General features: G+C 51.0%; 4 protein-coding genes across 4 annotated transcripts; 1 reads left to right on the top strand and 3 right to left on the bottom strand.

Annotated features, from left to right (window-relative positions):
* Positions 1 to 2,997: 2,997 nt before the first annotated feature.
* Positions 2,998 to 4,550, top strand: rglC-4 (putative rhamnogalacturonate lyase C; the record flags this gene model as incomplete). The annotated part of the gene is made up of 3 exons (XM_036639903.1): positions 2,998 to 3,186; positions 3,427 to 4,116; positions 4,545 to 4,550. The coding sequence occupies 3 exons, from the start codon at positions 2,998 to 3,000 to the stop codon at positions 4,548 to 4,550; spliced, it is 885 nt and encodes a 294-aa protein (XP_036494269.1).
* Positions 4,551 to 5,854: 1,304 nt separating this feature from the next.
* mngA (Mannosyl-3-phosphoglycerate synthase) lies at positions 5,855 to 7,084 on the bottom strand (the record flags this gene model as incomplete). The annotated part of the gene is made up of 1 exon (XM_036639902.1): positions 5,855 to 7,084. One exon carries the CDS (start codon positions 7,082 to 7,084, stop codon positions 5,855 to 5,857), a length of 1,230 nt encoding a protein of 409 aa, XP_036494439.1.
* Positions 7,085 to 10,334: 3,250 nt separating this feature from the next.
* On the bottom strand, positions 10,335 to 15,785 carry CGCS363_v008052 (uncharacterized protein; the record flags this gene model as incomplete). The annotated part of the gene is made up of 7 exons (XM_036639901.1): positions 10,335 to 10,505; positions 10,575 to 10,789; positions 11,592 to 11,863; positions 11,921 to 12,538; positions 12,597 to 12,947; positions 12,995 to 15,557; positions 15,647 to 15,785. The coding sequence occupies 7 exons, from the start codon at positions 15,783 to 15,785 to the stop codon at positions 10,335 to 10,337; spliced, it is 4,329 nt and encodes a 1,442-aa protein (XP_036494277.1).
* A 5,070-nt stretch (positions 15,786 to 20,855) lies between these two features.
* Positions 20,856 to 22,688, bottom strand: ERDJ3A (DnaJ protein ERDJ3A; the record flags this gene model as incomplete). The annotated part of the gene is made up of 1 exon (XM_036639900.1): positions 20,856 to 22,688. The coding sequence occupies one exon, from the start codon at positions 22,686 to 22,688 to the stop codon at positions 20,856 to 20,858; it is 1,833 nt and encodes a 610-aa protein (XP_036494272.1).
* Between the last annotated feature and the right edge of the window lie 2,451 nt (positions 22,689 to 25,139).

Below are 25,139 nucleotides of genomic sequence, written 5' to 3'. Positions count from 1 at the left end.
TCGCGGGTATGATGAAGGAGTGATGAGTGTTTCCTTACTGCGATACTTTTAAGAGGCGAAAGCCAGTCATCAGGCAGGCAGGCAGGCACATGGAATTAAAATAACTTATGCTCCGAGCATGCTCCCAACCTGCGCCTGCAACCGGGACTAGAGTTGCATTCTGCCAATCTTCGTCCCAACTGCTGCACCTCTCGGATCCCTTTGACTTTGCATCTCTTTCTCGTCATCCGCTGTCATTGGCCGACGCAGACAAGGCGGGCACCGCAGCGCAGAAATGTTGGTTAGCATTTCCATGGTGACGAAAGACAGACAGAAGAGGGGCCAAACGAAGCACAAAAAAATAAAATAAAATAAAAAAAAAGGAGGGGGATCGAGCGGCAGCAAAAATACCCAAGCGATGGAATGAACCTACGCCAAGTCAAGTCAGATCAACTGGCACTTGACACTGTCTGTCTGTCGCTCAATGTCATTGGAGAAGGCAGACAGCTTGCTCCTCCTCTCGAGCCCTCTCGACAGCACTCTGACTCCTCCAATTGGCGGTCCGCAGAGCAGATGCGCGATGCAAGACAAGCTGCAGCTCGACCGCAGCCAATGACGGCAGCCAGGACCGCCAGACAAGCTCCTTCCAACAGAGTCTAGAGCTAGGTAGGAGCCGTGCAACGGCCCACCTTTGTCTGCCTTGTGACGCTGCACATCACAGCGCGGGCAGACAAAGACACACACAAACCACGCTGGAAGGACACACAGCGTCTTTGATGAGTCGCTGGCGGCAGCGTGGCAGCATGCCCACTGATTCAGGAGGGACCGGGCCTGAGAGGGAAGACACTGAAGAGACATGGCACAGGAGGCCCAAGTCACCACCACCCCGCCTGCTCCTATCCCCATGCTCGGGAGGCACGGAACGAGCGTCCTTTTCTTTCCTTCTTCCCTCTTTTCGTGAGCAGAAAAGAAGAAAAATCCGGGTAGCGAAGACAGTGCATCAACTGCGCTCGGACGGGTTCCATTTTCCATTCTAACCCTTCCATCTGCACGTTCGGAGACGGGGGGAACCAGCCACTGATGCTATTCCCAATGGCCCCCAAAGGAGCCCCGGGCCAGGAGAGAGCGGGACACTATGGGAGGTGAAGCTCAAGCGAGTGGCCGGTCCACAACGGAGCCGCAGACGTAAACATAGCGAGCTGTTGTCAATGGTCAACATCGACGACGTCGGGGATATCGCTCGTTAATTGCTGTGGAGCGGGTGAGGACCGTTGAAGAACGATGGGGGTCAAACGGCCGCCAGCCGCGAAGGGATTTCGGTGTAAAAAAAAAAAGGGACACACACGAAAGGATGGGTGCTTAGCATAAACGATAAGCCGGCACCAATCCACCATCGTCATCTGTCACCCAGGCTGATCCCGTCCATTCCAGCCAGCTAACCTGGGACCCAAATTCAACGTCAGCTATTATTGTCGGGTCAGCGATCTCGGATGGTCCTCCCGTGGTCTTCGGTACTTGTTTTTCTTGGGTTTCTGGGGGAAGATGGTTTATTGTTGATCACTAAGGACGGGAAAACCTCACCTCACCCAGCTGTCGCCGTATCCTGCATAAAACCACACACAACAGTCATCTTGCACAAACCCGCTACTGACTCTTGTGGGCTCCTACTGCTAAGAATTGGAAAGGGCGCACTGTGTCTGGACCTCGTTCGAACTCGGGGCCCTTGCAACTGCCTGTTGCACCCCGGCACTCGTCATTTGCGCCTCCTTGCGCAGTAATCAATCCCAGGAAAACGACTCCAACGGTCTGTGCCTTTTTCCCTTCTTCTTCTTTTTCTTCGTCTTCTCCCGTTGGGCATCTGGCTCCAGGCTGTCGGCATTTTCTAATCCAAATATTGTGGCCTTGCAGCCTTGGACCTGAAGCATCATACAGCATCGCAGCCTTTTCGTATCGCGGCAAACGTAGCGCTTGTAAGATGCATGTGTTGTCTCTGCCTCTGCTTTCTTTTCTTTTTGTGCCGTCACCTGCAGACCGTTTGTCTCTGCGTCGGACCATTTTGTAAGCCAATGGCCGCCCAACCTCGTGTTTCCTCTCGTGCCGTTTCCTGTCATTCACCTGTCCCTCATAAACAACAGCAAGACCCTTCACAGTGTTCCTCACCTTCGGGTCCTCACCGCCAATAAAACCCCCTCCAGGTCCGCCAGCATCTCGCATGACGGAGACATTTTCGCCGGCCCCACATCCGGACAACCTACGTCCCCAGGTGGTGTCCCTCCCTCCCCATGACATCGCACCGTCCGAACGAATGAATGCTTATCTCATCAAACCATCAAAATAACCACCACGCACATAACATGTGCACTGCAAATACATGACTCCATCCATCATCAAATCTGCCCTGCCCCCTTCCTCACCTCCTTCTAGAAGAACCAACTCATCTGCAAATCTTGCAGGGGTGGGCCGTGGTTGGGAAAAAAAGATCAATTCAGATCGTCCTGTGCCTTATAATTTCCGAACGGGGGCTCCGGGGGCAGGCAACAACACTTTGAAAGATACATTCATCGAGGGGAGGGCCTTGCGTTGCGTCTTCACATTGCTTGCCCAAGTGCTCTACGGCTTGGGTTCTCTGCCCAGGAAAGAGACAACCTACCTAAGAGCCGGCGCACGGTGAAACAACGCCGACCTACGAATAGCAATTAGTGCCGGCCTGCCCTTTCCCATCATCCACGTATTGGCCTCTGATTACACCTGCATCCAGCCTGTTTCAAGTGAAGCACCGCGCACAAACATCTCCGTCCATCAATCTCGTTAGGCAACCCCCTAAACCTGCGTCCGCGTGCACAATTACTTTCGCCTGCAACATTCTCTATCCAATACCGAGTTTGCACAACATCATTCATAACCAAGACCTAAGCACCGCAAGAAGCATCGCATAACATCCTGCCGGCCGGCCCCCGTGCCACCGACCATCCCGCCCCATCCCCGGCCCCCGATCCCTGACCCCCGAATCCAAAAACCATGGACTCCCTCGCCGGCACTGAGGCCCAGCCGCGCAGCACCAGGTGCCGCCACCGAGACCCTCCCACCCGGACGCGGAGGACCCGGTTCGTCTGCGTCTCCGACACCCACAACACCACCGTCAAGCTGCCCAAGGGCGACGTGCTGATCCACGCGGGGGACCTGACGAACCAAGGCAGCTTCTCAGAGGTACGTGCTGCGGCGGCCTCCGTCATGGGACTTTCCCTGCTCTTCGTGCCTTCCAATGTGTAAACTCCCATCCGCCGGGAACTGTGTGGGAGCGCCACTTCGTTCGCGCAGAGGCTGAAGCTGCGTTCTCGTCTGGGATCTTCGCGGTAGTGTGTAAATAAACAACACCGAGCTTACTTCCTGCAATCACCATAACCACTTGATTTGTTTTCTTGTGGCCCCCAACTAACATCACAATAGCTATCACGAGCAGTAGCCTGGCTCGAAAAGGCCCCCTTCGAAGCCAAGATCGTCATCGCAGGAAACCACGACCTCACCCTCGACGCCCCCTTCTACGCCCTCCACGGCCCCCATTTCCACAACCAAGCACCGCAGTCCCCCTCCGACTGCCTCGCCCTCCTGACCTCCTCCCCCAGCATAACCTACCTCAACCACGCCTCCGCCAGAATCACCCTCACCTCCCCCTCCGGCCCGCGCACCTCCTTCTCCGTCTTCGGCTCCCCGTACTCCCCGCGCAACGGCCTCTGGGCCTTCTCCTACGACACCCCGCCACAGAGTCAGACTACCCTGACGGCGGCGGACCTCACCGCGCTCTGGGACGACATCCCCCTCGACGCAGACGTCGTCGTCACGCACACACCGCCGCGCACGCACCGCGACGAGTCCCGCCTCCGCCGCGCGACGGGATGTGAGGCCCTCCGCCGGGCGCTCTGGCGCGTGCGCCCGAGGCTGGCGGTTTGCGGGCATGTCCACGAGGCAAGGGGGGTTGAGAGGGTGGCTTGGGACCTTGGGTGTGCGAACACGGCGTTCAAGGAGGACGGAGTCGCCGGGTGGGAGGATCCTGGGGTTGGGGGGAAGCAGTCGCTCGTCGATCTGACGGCGAAAGGCGGACGGGCGTTGGAGAATGATGGGTCGGTGATGGTAAAGGATGTGAGTGTGAAGACGGAGGTTGCGGGGTTGGATGTGAGAGGATTGGGGGGAGATCCGGCGAGTGTGAGGGCTGATCGGGAGGCGTTGGTGGGAAGACTGGGTAGGCGGGAGACGTGTGTGGTGAATTGTGCTATTATGGCGAAGAGTTGGCCGCATGTTGGGGGGAAGACGGTGAATAAGCCCATTGTTGTGGATTTGGATTTACCTGTGTGGGAGGAGGAGTAGGTCTGGGATGGTGAGGCAGACTCGTGATGGTGGTGAAGGTAACAAGGCCCTAGGATTGCTTAAGTAGACCTAGACTAAGGGATAGTATCAAGCATCTCTGCGTTATCGTTAGATGCCTTTGGCTGATGATCAGAGTACGATCCCAGAGCCCTCTATGTCACGACGAAGGACGACCCCAGTGCTGATTAGCGGCGAGTTGTTAGTTCTAACAGGATGATGATAACAGATGACGAAGGCGATGAGGACGGTGGAGATGGCAGGATAACGAGGACGACGAGAAAGATGGGGACGACGGGCTGTCTTTGCGCGCCTAAGGTGGTATCTTTGCTGTCGGAGTTTCCCTCCATTTCCCTCTATCCGTTTGTGACTCAGACCACGGGGGCCATGATCCGTTCTGAGCAACTTGCTCACTTTCGAATGCCGTCTCCTGCCCTAAAGCTCTCCAAACCCCAACTCGTCACGACCAACTCCCCTTTAACCGATCCCTCGGCCCCTCCATCTCCTTTTTCCGTCTCTCAAATAGACCTACTCAGCAAGGTCCCAGGGACTGCGCGCTCCAGGTGTTGGGGAGGTACAGCACGTCGATGCCGCACGAATCCGTCACCTGGACGAAGAAGTTCTTGCCCGAGGCCAGGATGTAGCCGCCGTCGGTCTTGGAGATGCACCCGCTGCCGACCTGCACGTCGAAGTCGTTCTTGAGGGCGACGTTGCAGTCCGCGAGGGCGCCGGCGGCCAGGAAGATAGTGGGGATGGCGGCTGAGAACTTCATTTTGTCTGTAGAGGTGTTAGTTGATGTTGTCTGTGGTTTTCTTAGTGTGACAAACGGTTGGAATGAGCGGGATGGTAAGTGTGAGATGTGTAGAACGAGTGATGTTGTTGTTTAGTCGCCGGAAAAAGAGTGACGGTGGTTAAAAGAGAGGACAAGGTCAGGAATTGCGAGCATGATGTAGCAGCATATTTGACCGCTCGCAATCGGTTTAGATCGTCATACTGCGTGGGAACTACGGGTCATGATCATGAGTCGTTCGCCAGAACGAAAGCGAGCTCGGGGCCCATGGCATAGGTACGTGCTTCCTGCTCACATGAGTCGGTGGATACACAATTTGGGCGAAGTCGTGGACTGATAGCTCTGCCCCGCTGAATAGGACATAGAATAGTAATCAACGGACTTCTCTAATCTCCTGTAATGCCGTACGATACATTTGTCGAGAAGCGTTGTGTTCTCCGCGTCAGCACCATCTACGGTATTAGGGATTCGGGAGGAATATATCCACATTTAAGGCAACAACACATCATAAACGAATATTGGTAGGTGCTAGAAAAGACATAAGTGCTGTGTTCAATTGTAATCGCCATCTATCTAGAAAAGAAACATCTAGCTTGCAAAATGCTAGAAAGATAAAAGCAAACTCCCCTGAGGGCGGTAATCTATTTGGGGCATGATAACATAAGAAAGACAAGCCGGCATCCGGTATGCTGTGCAACTCTACCAAGCAAAAGTTGAAAAAGAAAATCAAAGCCAGGCCTTCCTCAGTGGTTGTTCTGTGCTTATCTGAAGCCTTTTCGCGTTTTCAAACACTTCGTCAAGCTTCCTCAAGTCCAAATCCTTGATTGCCGGATACACCCTCTCCTTCCTCGGCGTCTCTCCCTGTTGCAGCAACCCCTTCTCGACCATCTCCTCCAGCAAGTCCTTCTTCATCCCCTCCGGAGTAAGCGGCGAGTGGTAGATCACGTTCAGCCCCTGGGACTGCATATCCCCCACGTGGCCAGTGCCCTTGTTGTCGTGCAAGTGCGGGTTGCGAGTCATGTGTTGGTGGATGTGCACCAGACTCGCGGCCGCGGCTTTCGCATCGCCGCTCTTCCCCATCTGCTCCAGAAGGAAGATGTACTCGTACGGCTCGACGGCGAAGCCACCGGCCATCTCCATCTTCGTGGCCAGCGCCATGGTCATCGCGTGCTCACCCGCGTTGCCGGTCTCGATGATGTTGGTGTACGTGCTTTCACTGCCGGTTTCCCTGTAGATCTCCTCGAGGAGCCGGTTCAACCAGCCGTTGACGACTTCGGAGCAGCGCCCTCTGCGTTCGAACACCCATTCGTTGTCGCGGTACTTGGGCTTCGAGCCCCACGATATGCGCACCATGGCGTCCTGCGACTGGGCGAGGTAGAGCCCCGAGGCGAAGGACTTGCAGTACTCGAAGGCGGAGCCGGGGATGTAGTTGTCGGCGTCGATGAAGCCGAGGTACTCGCAGCCCTGCACGGCGGCGAGGGTCATGCCCATGAGCATTCCCTCACCCTTTCCGTTGCGGATTGTTGGGATGGCAGTGTCTGGGTCGATGAGGTCGGGTGCGCCTGCGGCTTCGAATGCTTCCGCGGCGACTGGGTCTTTCTGGTGGATGGCGATGGCCTGGCGTCCTGTCAGGCGGCAGAAGTTCTTCAAAAGACTGACTTCAGTCCTGTAATTGTCGACTCCGCCGTGTTCTCCTCGGCTGCTGTTGGAGACGAATATGATTGTGCAGCCGTGAGGGATGCCGGCGAAGAGGTCGTCAATGACGTTGGGCTTTTCGTTCATGCAGAGGATGATGATGGCCATCTTGGATTCGATGGCGAAGAGCTTGTCCTGGGAGACGGTCTGACTGAAGGGAGTGCTGTGGCCATACCCAGCGTCCATCTCCAGAATGCGCTGGAGATCATGGACAAGTACTGAGCCGACTTGCTCGAACCTCTTAGCGACTTCGAGCCTCATGACGGTGGTCAAAGTAAGAATGTGTTCTGAAAAGGGAAGTAAGATGTCTAGCGAGGGAAGAAAGTGATGCCTGATGGTGTCTCTCCATCCTGAATCCTTCGAAAAGATGCAGTTTAAATAGAGAAACTTCCCTTTATCGAGTTTTCCACCGCCGTGCTTCGCCGTACTCATGCGAACCGGTCGACATATTGGCCTCCTCCTCCTCCCCGGGCCAACTTCCAAGGCAGCAATTCCAATTAGTACCACACAGCGACTTTCAAAACCGACACAGCAATAGTGTGCCGACAAAGATTTCCCATTGGCGCCGCGAACCGCAAGGCATCGAGTGCTTTACCCGGCAATAAGCGTTGTTCATGTGGCCTGCCTGGGATGTGTGAGGTGCGGCCTTTCCATACTGTCGGGAGCACTCACCGATGCGGTGGTTTTGGGGGCCATTTCCCGAGCGTCTGGGTCCGAAAGTACGCCAGTAAATACCGAAAACTTGGATGCCTGCATTTTTGGACTTGAAGTTTGTGGAGGGTAAGACAGACGGTGACGGCCGGAGTTGGCCGACGTTGTGAAGGGAGTGATTTCGTTCGCCCCTATTCGCAGCCTTTAGCCCCCAAAAATCGTTCGACCCGCGAACATTTCTGTGAGCGGGTAAGACACCCGGAACAGTGAGTCAAACTGGGACATAAACCCGTCATGGGATGAGTGCTGGAAATAAGATTGAGGCTCTGTCCCCATAAAAGATGACGCGGGCACGTCAGCTTGCCAAGTCGGGTACCTTAACCGTTGGCAGCCTTAAACCGTTGCTGTTCTGGCCCGCGACTTGCCGACGACGAGAACGAGTGCGGTGACTCTTGACCGTGTTTAGTTTGCTTTTGCTATGTAATTTAAAGTTTCAAATGACATCCAAATTTCAGTGCCAAGTAGCACCCCGGCGTGGGGGGCGCATGCTTGCTTGGTCTTTTCATGCTTAAGTGGGAGGAATGGGATGCTTGCTGAAAAGGCCCGCGAACCAACGTCCAACCAGATTTCCGGGTACGAATGTGCACATTGCTGACCACATGTGCCAAGGACAAGGCCGAATAGACCTCTAAAGAGTATCCATCAATAGTGACGCTCCCACGTAAGAGGCGCATTTACTGAGCCCACTCGTGACTGGGGCTATGTCTCGTTGCCTTTACCTATGCCGCATCAGCCACCCAAATCAAATATTATTACGCAGTTGCGATGGCCGTGATGCTATTACTGCTTTTTTCTACTGTGAAATTGTAAACTGTGTGGGTATGAATGATTCTCGACATTGCGCAGTTGCGAAGTCTCTATGCTGATGAGAATTTCCGCGCACGTGGGCATCTTTACGACTCTGGGTCATACGCCGAAATACGAGGGTCAAATGAAAATGGGACTTCCATCTATGCCTTTTATTGGTCTCTCAACTGCTTCGACATCGTTTTTTTAAACCCAAATCAGTCGGCTTAGAAATGGTGAAACCCAATGTAGGTAAGGTAGAGTCTATCTCTCGTAACTACCGACATGTGTTGATTGGAGGGCATTATTCGACTTGCCTCTCACGAAAATTTCGTCCCAATCCTTTCCGAATTTCAACCTTTGCTGTGAGTCTCTCTGTTTCCAGAATATCAGGCTACAAATTCCAACTTCAAAACATTTGCGCCTAATTTCCTTACACTAAAGAAAAAGCATATATACTGCCCGTTTGAGTGTTGAGTATTAAACATGTAAGACTTCCACCGCAGCGAGCGATATGAAACTTTGATTTCTGGCAGCTATATAATGGGAAGAGAAAATAGAATGGCAAATTTGTAGAAGCTAAGGAATAGTCTTTCCCGTATCAACGTCGTTTTCTGAGAGATAAAGTCCCAGCGAGAAAAAAGTGAGGTATATTTTGAAAATTTCTGAAAAGAATATTGAATATTAAACGAGATTTAGTTTGTCGCTCATGCTTATCGTATCAATTGATTTTTAGCGCAATCAGAATATGCGGGGTTTAAATTGTGGCCTTGAGACTTAATTTGCTACAAGATATTTATATTACTCTGAGGATGAAAGACCTGCTTTTGCTTCTACACATCGCTTTTGCTGGTATACACAGACGGCAATGCTCAGCTTGCCAACTCAAGCAACCATATCAAGGCGCACAATACTCAGCACAGGGTTTGATCTCGAACTGCCACAACTGACCCTTGACACTCGGTCCCACTATTTACAGTCCAGTGTGGTACAGCATGTCAAGGTCGAAGTTCCTTCGCCTCCGCAGATGTTGAAGAACGGCTGTGAGCAGACAGCCCCGTTTTGGAATGCTTTGCATTTGGCTGATACGAGAACAGGTCCGACGAACGCCGCAACCGCGGCAATTATAAGACGGGAGATGTGCATTTTCAAGGTTTCGCTGGGCTGAGTCTTATTAACCTTAGGTAAGGCTAGTGTATTGCGAGCGCGAAGGAAGCACTTACGAGTTTTGATTGTTTTTCTTAAGGAACCCTAGTATCGATGCTTTAAAGAGAGTGAAGAGCGGGAAGTGACTGAAAATGTTGCGATGGTGATCTAAGGTAGTTCCGTGGCTGAGAGAAGACGAGACCGGCCTTTAAATATTTCGACCAAACGCCATCTCTGATTCAGTGTCGACAACATCACAAGATAATTCGCTGAATAGCTTTACCACCAAGCTGGTACAAGCCATCTGAATCACTCCGTCTATCTGATGCAAAACGTTGCAAAGTATCCCACCGGGCGCCCATCGTTACCATACGGCCGGCACCCGATGGGATGTCAGTAGTGGTAGGTTTACGGAAATTCTCGCCCCAACGTCGGAACAAAGACTGGACTAGATCGGTATTAATCGAAATGCGACGAGCCACGCGGTTCGAAAAACTTTAAAAAGTATGGGAATCGTCTCAAGGCCTGTCCTGAACTTGGCATGCCACGACACTTTGACCAAGTGAATGGGTTGTAGATCCCTGGTGATTTTCAAAAGTCTCCGGCTCACCACCTTTTCCCGCGGCGTCTTCCTGACCATCCCGGTGACCCGGTGGCATCTGCCATGCCGATCCACCGGCCCAGCGCCAGCCCTTAATAATTCGACATCCCGACGCTGCCTCGTTCACTCGGAGTGTAAACTTTCCCACATGTGCATGATTCATCTAGTTGGGAATCGACGACAGCATCTCATCCCTAGACTGGAGTTCGTTCTCTTTCCGTCTTGCTCAAGAACGACAGGAAAGTGACTCGTGAATGCAAGTCAAGCTTAGCCAGGAACAACTGACCATGTCTCTCCTGTGAATTTCAAACGTCCAGCCAGCCTCAGTGTCTCTGGGTCAACATAGACCTTAAGACCTATGTCCTTTTGCCCGAGATTGTAAACCCGGAAAATGACATACACTGTGTCGCTATCGTCTGTAACAAGATTGTTTCTCATCTTTGGCATCCAATATTAGAAGCTTGTTTTGGGCTGATGCGAGCACTCAAGTTTGTTCTGGAGACTTACTCTTTGATACTGGGCTTTGCTCATGTAAAACGCTGTTTCGCAAGACATGGTTGTCGTCTTGACTTCTATGAAGTACTTGGGGCCACGAGGTCGCGAGAGCCACCGGGTCTCGAGGTAGCCTTGGCGAACGAACAGGGACGTCAGCTGCTTACTGACGTCTTCGTACACTATGTCGGAGGTCTCTCGACCGCTCCAAGGTTCCATCAACGCGTAGTCTGGATGCACTGTCACGTATCTGCGGATGTTACTTTGCCAGTTGTCTCTGGAGAACTCAGGCAGTGGGGGTAAGGGCATATTTTCGTCCGATAGGTGAGAAAGCAACTCAAAGACCTGGTACGGGCTATTAAGTCATCTAATACAGTCAGAATCCAGGGTGAAAACTTACATAGAGCTCTCCCGCTGCGCCAATCTTGCAGTCTCTTTCTATCTGACTCGCCGAGCGCAATCCGAATTCTGCGTCGTCTCTAGTGGGCTGAAGATCTGTGTATAGTTGACTAAGGTAAAAGGCTCCGCATGACGGCAATGCACTTGCCCTTGGTCTTTGGCCTGCGGCGATCACCTTGCTCAAAAGTGCAGTGTAGGGAGCTTGGCTACTGGCGTCATTCCGAGAACTCCCAGGTGAGGGAGTCCATGAACTTTGTGAGGTGGTGTTGGATGACCAGGCCGAACTCTGTGCAGACATCGAGCGATGGACTGTTGCGTTGACTACAGCATGTTGGTTGGTTGAGGAACTGGACGCAAAAGCCATGCGTATTTCCGCATTCTCCGCCTCGCTCCCGCCCCGACCATTAGCGTTGTTGTCTGTTCTCGTATCTGCGACTGATACTGCTGTTGCTGAAGAAGCCATTTCCAGGGCTACAATATCGTTAACTTTCGTAATTTGGACTTCTGCTATGCCATTGTCCTCAAGGGCTCGATCGAGCATTGCAAGCGGTGCCAAAAGGATGTTTTTTGTAGCATTCATGGCGCTGTTTGTGATATTTTGAGACACTTGCGTCACAGGGTCTCTCATCATACAGTCGAGAAGCTTGTCTGGCAAAAGGTTGGTGAACATATACTCCTGATGATCTCTGTTTCGTGGCACATATATCTTGAGACCAGATTGAGTTTCATCAATGTGCAGGCTTGACTTTTCTCCCTCGACCGTAAAAGAAGTCTCGCCTTGCACGAGACACAGATCTGAAGAGATTCCATCAGTTTCATAAATTCGTGCTGACCGTAGAATATCGTAAAGGGAGTTCATGTCTCGACTGTTTTGTGAACGAGGGCTGTCGAAGTGTGCCGCAACTCTTTTCCATTGAATCAGTATGCGCCCGGACGACCTGACAGTGCATTCCACAACTTACCTGAGAAGCTCATGGGCCCGATTTCGAATTTGTCGCTGCGGATTTGTCATCGGAGTTGCTGGTCCGCCATGGAAGGAGGTAATCTCCTTGACGCAACGCGAAAGATATCTATCCTCCAAGTGCGTCCATTCAAGAAACGGACGCAATCGAGCAACTTGTTCGAGTGTGAAGTCGAGAAAATTCACCTTGTTTCTGAATGAGTATTTCAGAGATTCGCGGTCGATGATGCAAAATCCAGTTGTTGCAGTTCTAACCGTGACTCTGCCGTTGGGGTACGCGATGGGGAAGATCTTAGTCTTCAATACATCTCGAGGGCTTGGAGGCTTTTGCACGGCGGGAAGTAAGGAGTTGACGGCCCATATCAAATCCTTGATTTCTGAAGACGTTGCCGACGCCCTCGTTGCCACGTTTTTTAAGTCGTCGATGGCCATCGAGAGATCCAGTGGTTTGACACCCAGGAAGTCGATGAAGAAAACCTCCAGATCTTCGAATTCTTCGTTGAGGGAGACTCTTCCGCTCAACTTCGTTGAATTTGACCACAGACACTCAGATGGTCTATGCCATGATGGCCCACTGTCTACTGGGAGGTGTATCAGAGCTTCGTCCTCGAAAATCGACCTAGAGTAGAATGTCAGTCGCCCTGCAGAGAGCAATCTCAACACGTAGGAAAACATACTTTGACTGATCATTTTGAACCACCGAAGGGTCACGGCACAAAGCATTCAAAGCTTTGTAAATCGTCCCGATTTGGTCTGTGTCGTCGCATCTCGAGGCCTTGAGCTCCTTCAGCTCCTCGATCAAAATTGCCCATGTGCAATCCTCGATGCCGATCATGCTTCTGAACAGGTTCAGATAGGTGGAGTTGTTATTCGTGCCGTTCGTCCTGAACCAAGGTTGGTAAAGCCGCTCCAGAGCGAATTTAGTCCTCGTGTCATGCGGTGCCGTCCAGATACATTCGTCTGGCAGAGCCCATTTGTGATGCTCATCCCGTGGAACGAAGATGCATCTCCTTGTTTGAAACGCATTCCTGCAGCCGTTAGAGTCTTCTTTGAATCGAATTCGCGTGAAACGCACCTGATTATCTCTGCAGCAGCGACTCGATTGTCACTTTCCTGATACTGGATGTGGATGTGTTGATACAATTCAAATAATCGGCTAATCCTTGTGGCGTCCATAGAATCTGCGTAAGCATCTATAAAACGATTGAGTATGACCAGAGAAAACCCCAGATCGTTGACGGGCTGCCCCACAGAGAGCTTTGATAGCAGAGTCTTCCATTCCGGCGGGATAGCCTCGAAGACTTCCTGGTTTTCAAGCCATAGCCAAGGGAAAAAGGCGTCCGGGCCGATGAAACGTGCCACGCGTTCTGTCAGTCTCTGAGTTGGAAAGTAAGTTTCTCTAAGAGGCACCATACGCTTGCCGCCTCGACACATAGCCGTCGAAGACTGGAGGCAGCGAATTTCGCCCTCCTTAAGTTGCAGGGATGGCGAGTGGTTATACCACTGAACAACACAAGCCATGAACTTGTCTGGTCTGCTCAATTGAATGTACCGCGATTCATCTGACAGATGAATGACCGAGGAAAATAGGCTGGAGATCATCTGGATGTCAATGTATGCCCTGACCCCAAGTCTTTCGCTAAACCAGGCACGCCACGACCCCTTCTGGCCCTTTGGAGCTGACGGTTCGTCCTCAAAGTACTCTCTGTTGACGAAAACAACATTGTAACCGAGTGCGCCGTCTCCGGGGTTTGGGCCCGGACTTGTCGGTTTGAAAACTTCCATAGCGCCGTGGGGGTCATTGTTCGCCAAGTACATAGCCTGCTGGTTTGGCCTCTGACACTCGCCAAGATGGTTGAAGATAGCTATGAACTCGTATGGATCATTTTTTAAAGCCAGATTCTCAGTCATATAGAGGAACTTGAGATGGTCCTTGGAGGCCTCAATGGTGAATTCTGGTCGCGTGCCTCTCTCATAAACCTGCAGAATATGCCGACGCACTAGTTGTGTTTCAGCAGTAGTGACACCCAAGAACTCAAAAAGCAGAATCCTCTGGCGATCCGTCACTGTCCTCGAAACAACTCTCAGCCCGACGTCAGGGGGGACGTTCAAGCCATCGGCCTGGGCGAAATAAATTGGCCCCGAAGAAGTAGATGCCCACGTTCCATCCGCAAGAGGAATCAAGTCTAACTTAATAAGGCAAGCAGTGGTTCGATGCATCTTGCCGACAAAAGCTGCATTCAGCAACTTCGCTGCTCGTTCGTGCCAGCTCTTCGAGGTATCTAGCGACTTCATTCGAGATGACTTCGCATTTCTCAAATCTGCTGTTAGCCATTCAAGGGCTCGCGGATAATCTACTTTTCTCAGTCCGTAACCTTCGAGGAGGCGAAGATCAGCTCGGCTGTATTGTCGTGAAATGACCTGTGCTGGATTGCCGTCGTCGAACAGTGGGTTTCCGTGCTCGTCGGCGCATACAGGCAACAGACGGACGAGATCATTTACTTTTCTGGGAACGAAGCTTTTGTGATCATAAAACACAGGCTTCAATGCCAGACGCACATCAATCTCCCAAAGCAAGGTAATCCAAAAACTATCCCAAATGCGGCTCCGATCTGGTAGAAACCCAACCCATCGATATCGCAGTGTATCATGTGCCTGAAACTCGACAGCGGCGGTAACAACTGCTTCGCCAACAGCATGGAGCAGAAGGAGATTACGGAGAGAATCTTTCAAAATGTCTTGTCGATTTGCATTGGTGACAAAGTCGGCTTGGATTATGAAGTTGAACCCAGCTGGCCTCACCGGGAGGAAGGCAAAAACGTCTTGGGGTTCAAGAATAGGAACTGATGCCTCTGAAAGCGGGAATGCGACCACTACTTCCGAAACAGAGTAAGCCTTGGCTGCCTCTTCTGCCTCCGTGTAGGTTCTGTTGTCGTTTTTCTCGAGGTTCGTCGCCTTCACGCGCGTGACGTGAAAGTGCTTGATTTGCTTCTGTGGTTGTCCATTCGTGACACAGACACTTTCCAGCTTAGCCCGACCTGGCCGGGGTTCAGTGTGCGCATGTGTGACGGAAGTTATCTGTTGTCCGTTATCGTCATAAAAGACGACATGGATTCTTCGAATGTTCTTCAAGAACAAGAGCACAGTCTCTTGGAGCTCGTCGAAATGTGCCCGGATCATCTCTCTTGTTTCGGCCACCCCATTGCTGGTTTCAGTGTTGAGGAGATGGAGAGTGATTCTTGTCAATGGTGATTCCAAGACTTCATCAGTCTCCTCCCATACCGGAGTGATCATGCCCATCCCAGACTCTCCCTTCTTGTGTCTGAAACTGAATGAGAAGGCTTCTGACTGGATGTGTGCTTTCCACGCGACCATGAAGACAGATTTGAACCCGATGCCCTTTTCGCCAATATAGCCCTGGGCTCCTGTTTTCGAGCTTTCTCCGACCGAGCAAATCGCTTTTATATTTTCGTGGGTGAAACCATCCTCATTGCATTCGATGACAATCTGACTGGGGAAAATGCGGAAGGAGACAAATGGAACGGAGCCTGATGCTGAAGCTCTATTGTATTGATTGTCGTCGGCGTTCTGGAGGAGCTCAAATATGAATCGGGTCTTGCTCGAGTACAGATTTTTGGCTAAACTATGGATTATGTTAGCTTGAGGTCAAAATTTGGAGTGAAAGGTACATGCGTGATAATGCTGAGTCCGCTCAGCACCGAAATACTACGAAAAGCATCTTCAATCTTGCGGCGTGCCTCCGGATTGGTGACGTGCTGCAGAGTCTCTTCCTCGAGATATCCGTACTTCGTTGCAATCTCCTGTACCAGCTCTTTGGCCAGTTGGCGGCTGTCTGAGTCTGCCATCAGTAGGAAATCTGGTGGAGCAATTTGAGCGCCGCTGGCGATACTTCCTAACCAGTTGTGATACAAGGAGGATCTTGAAGTGTGGCAATAAAGATTGGAACAGAATGGAACGGCGAGGCAGCAGCGGAGAACAAGTAACTAAAGGGCAGGATCTTGAGCTTTCCGAAAAGGCGAAGCCTCCCGGGGCTCAGTATGAGCACGAAAAATGGAGTGATTAAACACCCTTGCATCCTACATCGTGTACTGTGGTGTGGGTGGCCCATGTAACGCCAGATAAACGTTGTGATTCGCTTCTTGATAAAACATCCCTACACCAACGACCAACACTTGCACCAACAACCAACAACCCCCTGAATTGTGTTTCAGCTTCCCATGCATCTCGACGGCGAGCGGTCCCAATCTGGCAATTCCTATCTACAAGGGGATAGACTCGAAAAGACCTGACTCGGGCATCTTGTGCAAGACCGCATGTTCATTGACAGTACATGGGCTGTGTTTTGTGCAAGCAAGAGAAACTGTCTCCGCACCGCACATTGGATCTTGGCGATGAACTTTAGAACCCAGCCGCGACCTCTAGCATGATCTCCCTAGTCTAGTAGCATCGATAGTGCAAGGCTTGATGTGGTTTGATGAATCGAGTGGTATCTCAGAATGTGGAGTGTCTCAGTTGCGCCTGGAAGACGGAGAGTGCCATATTGGCATACACATTTGATCTCATAAGGCCCGAGAAAGAACCGGACCGACACAAGATGGTATTAGGAGGCGTGCGACTTGGGCAGATGCTACTTGAGACGCAGAATCCATCAGGCAATATAGATCGCGCAGCTTCAACTGCCACGCCAACCTCTCGTCTCTCAACGCAGGCGTTCTCTCTTATGTGTCTTTTCCGATCCATCCTTCCTCAACTAGCATCATCAACACTAACACAACACGCAGCAATTCCTACTAGCTCACACAAGTACACGCCGAGGCGAACTGATACCGCATTTCAGCATGGCTTGGCATCTCACCGTAGGGTCTAAGGTCTGAAATATTCTCCATTGGGCGCAGTCATCACACGACGGCTATAAAATCAAATAACTAATCCTGGTTCCCCTCCCCCTAGGCAAGAATGGACGGTGAATGGTTCTTCTATCTCACGTACAGATCGATTTCCACCTCCGAAGAGTGACCTCTCTATGTACTCCTCACTCACCATGCTAATGCATTGGAGAGCTTTATAAAAATCCCTCCCTTCGGAGTCCATCATTTTCTCTCGTCCCTCGCATATTCAGCGGTTCACAATTCGTTTCTTATAAGCATCTGAGAGCCTTGTCTCATCTCTTCTCCAAGACAGTATCAAGTCCGAAATTTGTCTCGTATAGCAGAGAGATGCTTATCCACGGTTCGCATTGCTTGTCTCGGGTGTTTTAAAGGTACATCAGGGGGTATGACCTACCACAACTTGTGCATTTATTTGTCTACTGCAGCAACCCTGTGAGTCCAGACTCAACTGCAGAAAGCGATATAAAAGGGATGCTTAGGTCTAGTAGACAGAAATCCTTCTGTGCAATATATCGTGCCACTTATTCGGCGTTAATCCTCAAAACGAAAAGTGCAAGTAAGGCTCACAAGCCGTGCTGATCGGTGATCGGCCATATCACTCACCGCACGAGAACAGTACAATCATTCCCGCCATTCTCCTTGCCGTCCTTCTCTCCTTCTCATGAGTTATTCTAGCATAATCGTTCCAGGCCATCGCTGGAGACATCTCAACGAAAACATGAATACGACATCTGGAGCTGCGGTACGAAGACCAAGGCGCGGTAAAAGTCACTCTTCAGCCAACGAAGTAGGATCAGGAAACGCTGCGGCTATTACTCCCATAAAACCTCCATGGAGTAGCCGAAAGGGTTTCAATGCTCCACAAACATCACTAATCCAGTCATTGGTAAAGCCTTGGAAAAGCCTTATAAATCAGCCACGAAGAACGGTTTTCATTAACGAAGCAACCGATGCTATTCCCATCTGATCACCGAGCCATTTGGGAAGTTGGATGCCTCAACGCGAGTGACGCTGTGAAGAAGACACTCTTTTCTCAGAGCAATCAGCGAAAACTTCTTTATGCTTTCGCGTGCCATATCTCCTTCCTTCGATGACTTATTCCTCTGGGAATACCAAGGCGGCAATGAGGGATACCGAGACCAACGGTCCTCACGTCGAACTAACGTGGGTCCCAGACAGCCCTCATATTGATAATCAGTACTCGCGCTCATGCCATCGTGTGGACCGACAATCGCAAACTTAATTAGTTGATCCCTTCAAAATGGATCAATTCTGGCTCTCTCAAACCTATGATGACGCCTACTCCAAACCTTTATACCAGTTCGTGTGTCCATCCGAGCGAGGCTAACTTTGCATCATGGCTTACATGCCCCTGGATAGTACATAACCAAAGCATGGGATTCAATCCCGAGAAGGCGGTCGAGCATCGCGCTCGACAGTCGCAATGGTGAAAAGAATCCCAAGAGTCTGGGTGAGAAATAAGTGAGACTCACAGCCTCGACCCCGTCGTCTCGCAAGCACAGAACAAACTTTCAACCCAAACACATCCCCGAGTCTTTTCATTTGCCATCTCCCCTCTCCTGGGCATCTCTATCACGAATCCTCTTCGGACGTCAAAGATGACTCCTTCTCCGCAGCTCTGCTTGAGCCACAAACTGTCCCCTTTCGGCTCATTAGAATACCTGCCTCCACTTCTCAAGCATATCATCGGCATGTGGCATTGCTTGATTCGTTTGCAAATTGAACCTCGCCTCCCTCATCTCCCTTTATACAATGTATCACCTAGACATGCCAACTGCGACCTAGCAACCTTCTGTCAGGTAGATATCACGAAAAGCTCACCTAGGATGCTTTAGATACAAAAGCCACACAAATTGCGCACTGAGGAGCGCAACAGCCGACACAGAGAAATCCTCTTCTTCATTCATTCGATGTTCAAGCATTTCCCTTCCATCTTGTTACTTCCATACCGCTCGAAGTCTTTACCAATGCATCTGCCATTCGCATAACGCAAAACACAAACTTCGAAACTTTCGCCATCGTCCATCATCCCCTTCTTTTGATTGCCCGGCCCGTTCTCTCGAATAAACAAACTTTACCATCAAGACTCACCTACACCTGAAAAAGCTCGCATTTGCCTAACCATTCGTGGTCAGATCCTGCCCAGGGTAACTCAACCCCCCCTGCAACGATTAGAGAAATGCTGCGATTGCTTTGGCAATCTCTTCTCTTCTACATCAAGGCCTCTTATATATCCCCAACTCGCCGCCCAAACCAAAGCATCCGCAATACCAAAATAACACATCTATCGTCCATCCTCCTAACACAGTTTGTAATGATATAAAAGCCCCTTCCCGACAAATCCTAATGCCGCTTAATGGAGTTGACCCTATGTCTATATTGGCCTACCCAGCTTTCCATCGCAGACGCCATGTATGACACTGAAACCCTCACCAACCATACAAACACCCAACTCCCCTACCGCAATTCACCGCCTCCAAAAGCTCGTCAGTTTTCTCCTCTACTTGCCGTCTATTCTCACCCAACGCACACCCTTGGACCCCGTCTCTGCTCCCCAACTTGATCTTTTCAAAGCAACATACCAGAAGAACAACCCGGCCACAATCCCTTTGACCCAGCCCCGGCCCCGTTATCGCTACCTCTATGATTGCTGCAGAGAAACATTCCACTCAAGCGCCTCCGTCTTATATACCAAAACTTCACCCGAATCATTTACCGTTCTTCAACCATTCCATCCACCTTATGTCACAAGCAACACCCTCGCCATCCCCTATCCGGCCATGTCCAACATTTCCAACCCTTAAAGCACTCGCCCGGGAAATCTCCAGGCAAACCATCACCCTCATCACCTCACATTCACACACAACCTCACAAACTTCACTCTCACCACACATAAGTGCAAGAAACGTCCATTGACATTCTAGCTAAACCGAGACCAGGCTCTCCCCCCTTGATCCCTCTTATAACCAACCAGGCAACATATCTTTGCCTCATGCCCTGTGTAAACCATCCCTCCTCTCCCTATTTCTAGCCCCCATCTCTATATCCATCCCCTCACTGTCCTCGCAACTTCCCCGAAAATGAGTGTGGTATCTTTCCCCTTCCAAAGTCAACTCCATAAGCGAATGACGGCGACCAAAAAGACACAGTTGTAGATAAAAAAGTTCGATATCTTTGGTTTCGTTAATTGAGGCAAGATAGATAGCCCCTGTCATAAGATAGGATAAAACGCGCAGCTCATAAGAAAAAATAATCGCCTTCCCAATGCATGCATGTATGTGTGTGATGTGTGATGTGATATGATGTGATGGATGTGTGTGTGTATCGTCAGACTCCAGCGTACAACAACCTCTGTGAGAAACCCAGGACTATCCCAAAACAAAGTCCCCGTTGCATAAAGGCCCGGCTGAGCGGTCGTCGGCGGTTTTCGTCGCGGTCATGGTCACGGGTGTGAGTCCCTCGGTAAGAGAGAGCCCTGGGCTGCCTCGCGGGCCGCAAAGCCACGCACGACAACCCGACACGGCCACTCGACTCCGCTCCCCGCAGACCACGTCGTGACACGACCTCCACCAGGCAACCGCCCACCCGCCCAAAGCACGTCTCGCTCCAATAAATGCCAATCAACGACCGATGTATCCATGCGGCCTTTCATATTCCCTCATATGCCATCCCCCCTCCCAAGCGCCATAATATTTGGGCCTTTCTTTCAACAGCCCTCCCGAAGATTTGATATCAGAAAAAAGTAAGACATGTCGGTAACTCGTTACTGTATGTGTTTAGAATCTTTGTTTGTCGTCCCCTCATACCAGCACGGAACCAGAGAAAAAGAACCCAGATTGGAAAACGGACGAAGAAATGGACCGAAAATGGTTGTTAAAAAGTGAACCGCGTCGCGGGACACGCGGGAGGGCTGATCTGGACGCATTCCTGCGCGATCGGCTCTCTCCTCGCGGAGACGGCGGCGTGTGGGAGAGACGGTGGCAACCCTGCCAACTGCTATCTTTCCTAGGCGTATCCAGCATACTCGTAATGGGGGTCACGAGCTCTGCGAGGGATGTCACTGTAAGTGACGTTGTAGGGAGCAGAGGTCTTGACGCTGTCGAAGCCCGAGTAGCCACTCGAACCCCGGTCCATCGAAGGGCGCTCGACGTAGTATGGCCTGGAGCGAGGCGGAGACTCATCGCGGTAGTAGTGCGACGACTTCGATTCGACTGGGACAGCACGCCCGGCGTTGACGGTGTAGCGGGTTGAGCGGCCGGCGTTGTAGTCGATGGGGACGGCGTCGTCGACGATCTTGCGGTGACTCCTGCGGGAGTGTCGCGGCTCGTCCTCGGATTCCGAGTCTTCGCTGACGGTCTGCGATTGCATCCTCGAGCGGTGGCGGCCGCGCGAATCGTCGGCGCCGGGGTGGAAAGTCTGAGCCCTCTGCAGGCCAGGAATCGGGCGGCTGTAGCCACCAGTGTCGAAGGTGGTGGCCCTGGTGACCTTGGGGGGTGAGCCGCCGGCCATGGGCGATGAGTGCGTAGAAGCATATTGGGGCATGCGGGTAGTCGGGGAGGCTTCCACGATGTTGTAAGCCGGCTCCTTGGCGGGCGACTTCTTATGGCTCGACTTGTCCCGCTTCGAATCGGATGAGCGTCTCGTCTTTGAGCGGCGGGCGTCGTCCTCGGCAGGCATGGGAGGCACTGGGGGAGCCGCGAAGGGTGTCACAGCGGGCGGCGTGGGAGCTGCGACCGGGGGAGCGAAGCGGCTGCTCTCGTGGTACGTCGCGGCACGAGCCAAACCGGGTCCCGGTCCGCGGCGAGACTTGTCCATGTAGGCTGCAGCAAAGAGGATGTTGTCGTCCATCTTTGTGGCGGAGGCATCGGTCGGGAGGGCAGGAGTTGGCGGCGGGGCCTCTTCACGCACGACTTCTCGCGGGATGGAGCGGGACCGCACCTTCTCCTCCTCCCTCTTCTTGCTGCTGCTCGATTTCTTCTCCTTGAAGTAGGTCTCGCCCTCACCGAAATCTTCAACATAAGCACCCACGTTCCTGTGTTTCTTCGACGCGGCCTCAGCCTTGCGAGCCTTTTCACGCTCCTTCTCGGCCTTTTCCTGAGCCTTTTCTTGGGCCTTGCGCTGGCGACGAAGAAGCTCCCTCTCCTCAGCGGCCTTCTGTTCGGCTCTTTCTGCCTGTTTCCTGGCAGCTCTCTCCCTGTCTTTGCGTTCTTGGCGTTCCTTCTCTGCGTCTCGTATCCTCCTCTCCTCCTCCTTCCTCCGTCTACGTTCGCGATCCGCGGCGCTCTCCTCTTCCTGGCGAGACGGCTTCTCGTACGTCTTCTCGTAGACCTTTCCGTAGTCCTTCTCGTAGCTCGCAGCCCGGCGGGCCGCACGGGGCTCCTCGAAGATGGGACTTGACCGGTGGATCTCCTCGTCCCACGATCGCGAAGGGTACTGCGAGTACATCTTGTTGGGCGACCGGTATGTCGACGACGTCGTCGTCTTGAAGGTGTCTGCTCGGGGCTCGGCGGTGCGGATGTTGACGTCGTAGGTCCTCGCGGAGGCGGCCCGGGGCGCGGAGGTGTTGGCGCCCTTGGCCGCCGCCATCTCCTTGCGGAGCTCGGCGAGCTTGACGTTGTCGTCGTACTTGAGGCGCTCGTTCTCGTCGCTCAGCAGCTCGTAGGCCTGCTGGACCTTCTGGAACTCATCCTGCTTGATTGCCTTGAGGGCCGGGTCCTGGACCTTGTCGGGGTGGCACTTGAGGACCAGCTTGCGGTGGGCGGATCGGATCTCGGGGAGCTGCGCATCCTTGGAGACGCCTAAAATCTTGTACGGATCAGGGGGCAGGGAGGAAGACATATTGGGCAGGGCGTCTGTTGGTGTCGTGGTGTTTGGGTGGCTCGTGAATCCAGCTCGACGGCGTCCAAGGAAGGCGGAGGTCGGATCTTCAGGAAGGGTGCGATGACGTTAAGACTGCGAGATGTCGCTCGCAGTGTTGGGTGTCTGGGCGCACGACGAGGCTATTGTTGCATCGAGGCGGTGGTGATTAGGGAGTCGAGGCTGGGCGGGCTTGTGGGTTGCAGGATGCAGATTGCTGGTGGATGGGATTGGAATTTGGGGGCGGCGGTGCCCGGCGTCAGGATGGCGATCCGGCGAGTGGGAAGGAATTCGAGGGATGGAATGTGGAGGGAGTGGAAGTGTGTTTAAGGGCCCTGGGGTAGCAACAAGGCAAAGGTAGTAAGGTGGTAGTATGTAGGCTGAAGTGAAGGCGCGCGCAAAGAGAGAGGAAAGGTATGGAAATGTACTGTTGGGTAAGGCAAAGGCGAGGTGATGAAGTAAGACGGGTTGAAGCAAGGTAAGGTGAGGTCGGTTTGTGGTAAGGCGATGGAGTGTAGATCAGAAGAGAGGCAAAAAAGGGCGGCGGGATGGCAAAGAAGAGAAGAAGGGAGCTGGCAGGTCGGCTACGCAGAGTATTCGTATGAGGTAGTGACGGATACTGGTGGTGGTGGTGCTGGTACCGGCGAACGGGACAAGCAAGCAAGCTGGCTGGCTGTAGGGCGACGACGATCGTGGGTCGTGGCTCAGTCTCTTTCGAGCGCTGTGGTGCGGTTCCGCGGTTTCCCCTCGACAACGACGAACGAGCAGCCAGAGAGGAGCAAAGGGGTGGAGTTGTTGTTGCTGTTGTTGGTGGGTTGATTGATGTGTTGCTTGGATGTTCGCGAGAAAGCGACGGGGAGAAGAACCAAGAACCAAGGAGAGGGGACCGAGAGAGCCAGGACCGGAGTGAATGACCACTGGGGACCGATGCAGTTCGACTAATGATGATTGAGCGAGTGGGAAGCGAGTGTTGCAGATGCAGCAGTGAGTTGATTGATTCCTTTTGGTACGGATGCTGCTGGGGAAGAGATCGAGAGACACGGAGACAGGCCCAGAGACACCAGAGAGCGTCCAGTCAGCCAACTGAGAGTGAGAGGTGATCGGTCAGTGGAGCGCGAACAACAAGCGGCGTGGAGCCCGGGGGGGCGTTGTTGGTGGGTCGTTCGTCGTCGTGGGCCGTGGGCCGTGGGCCGTGGACCTGGTCAGTCAGGGCCGTGGGTGACCACACACTCACGCTGAGCAGACACTCACACACTTCGATTGGCACTGGCGCGGGCGTGGGTGATGGCGGGTTTTGTGCAGGGCAGGGGGTCCAAAAAGTAGCCAGGGGGGTGTGGTAAGGTCGGAAAAACTTATAGTCTATATTATACAAACTTATCTACTAACCTCACTATAAAAAGAATAGTATCTATATAGTACTTTATATCTATCTATCTAAGTTAGTTAAACCTTACTTTAAATATATATAATATATATACTAATATTTTTAGGAAATAGATAATATATCTAGAACTCTTCTACTTATATAGACTATAAAGTATAGTATATATATATAGAATATAAACTAAATATAAGCTAAATATTATCTAAATTACTACTTATTATTACTTAAATATATCTTAATATTAACTTTATTATAATTTCACTATATACTTACTATTAACTATATTTAACTTTATTAGCTTTTTAGTTACTTTTATATATAAAGAAAGGATAGATTTTACTAAAGATAATATTATCTCTAATTTATTTAATTTTTTAAACTTAAACCTTTTTTATAAAGTTAACTTTAATCTAATAAGTAGTTTAAAATATATATTAAGCTATTAGCTTAACTTAAAGACCTATTACTATAATAATATTCCTATTTTTAAAGTAAGGTATAAAGAAGAGCTTTATTTTAATATAAGCTTATCTAAAGTATAATATATTTATAGCTTATACTTAATATATACTAAGGATATATTAAGGCTATATAAGACTAAGCTAAGCTTTAAAGTATCTTAATTACTATAAGTAATAGCTAGAAAGTTATAGTATTAGCTCTATATAATTATATTATAACCTTAATATATCCTAAAACTTAGGAATTAAGTATTCTTTATTATATTAGCTATAAGGTTAATAATAAAGATTTAGCTAAAGCTAAAGCTTAAAAGCTAATATTAAACTTAACCTAAATAATTTAATACTTAATATATATTATAAGTAAACTTCTAAAAAAACTATATTTTATCTTAAGGTAAGCTTAATATATATTAAGCTTATATTAAGGGTATACTAACTTTAAAATAGGTAGAATAAAGCGTTAAACTAAGTTTAACACTAATCTCACTAGTATAGTAATATAAAGTATTATAAGTTTATACACCTTAATATAATTATAAATAATAACCTCTAAGATAAAGAGGACTTTTCTATAGCTTAAAGCTA

Source organism: Colletotrichum siamense (genome assembly GCF_013390195.1).
Source record: "Colletotrichum siamense strain Cg363 chromosome Unknown KSG_Cg363_contig05, whole genome shotgun sequence".
Lineage (NCBI taxonomy): Eukaryota > Fungi > Ascomycota > Sordariomycetes > Glomerellales > Glomerellaceae > Colletotrichum > Colletotrichum siamense.
Note: the sequence above shows the minus strand (reverse complement) of the source record. Positions and strands in the feature narration are given on the sequence as shown.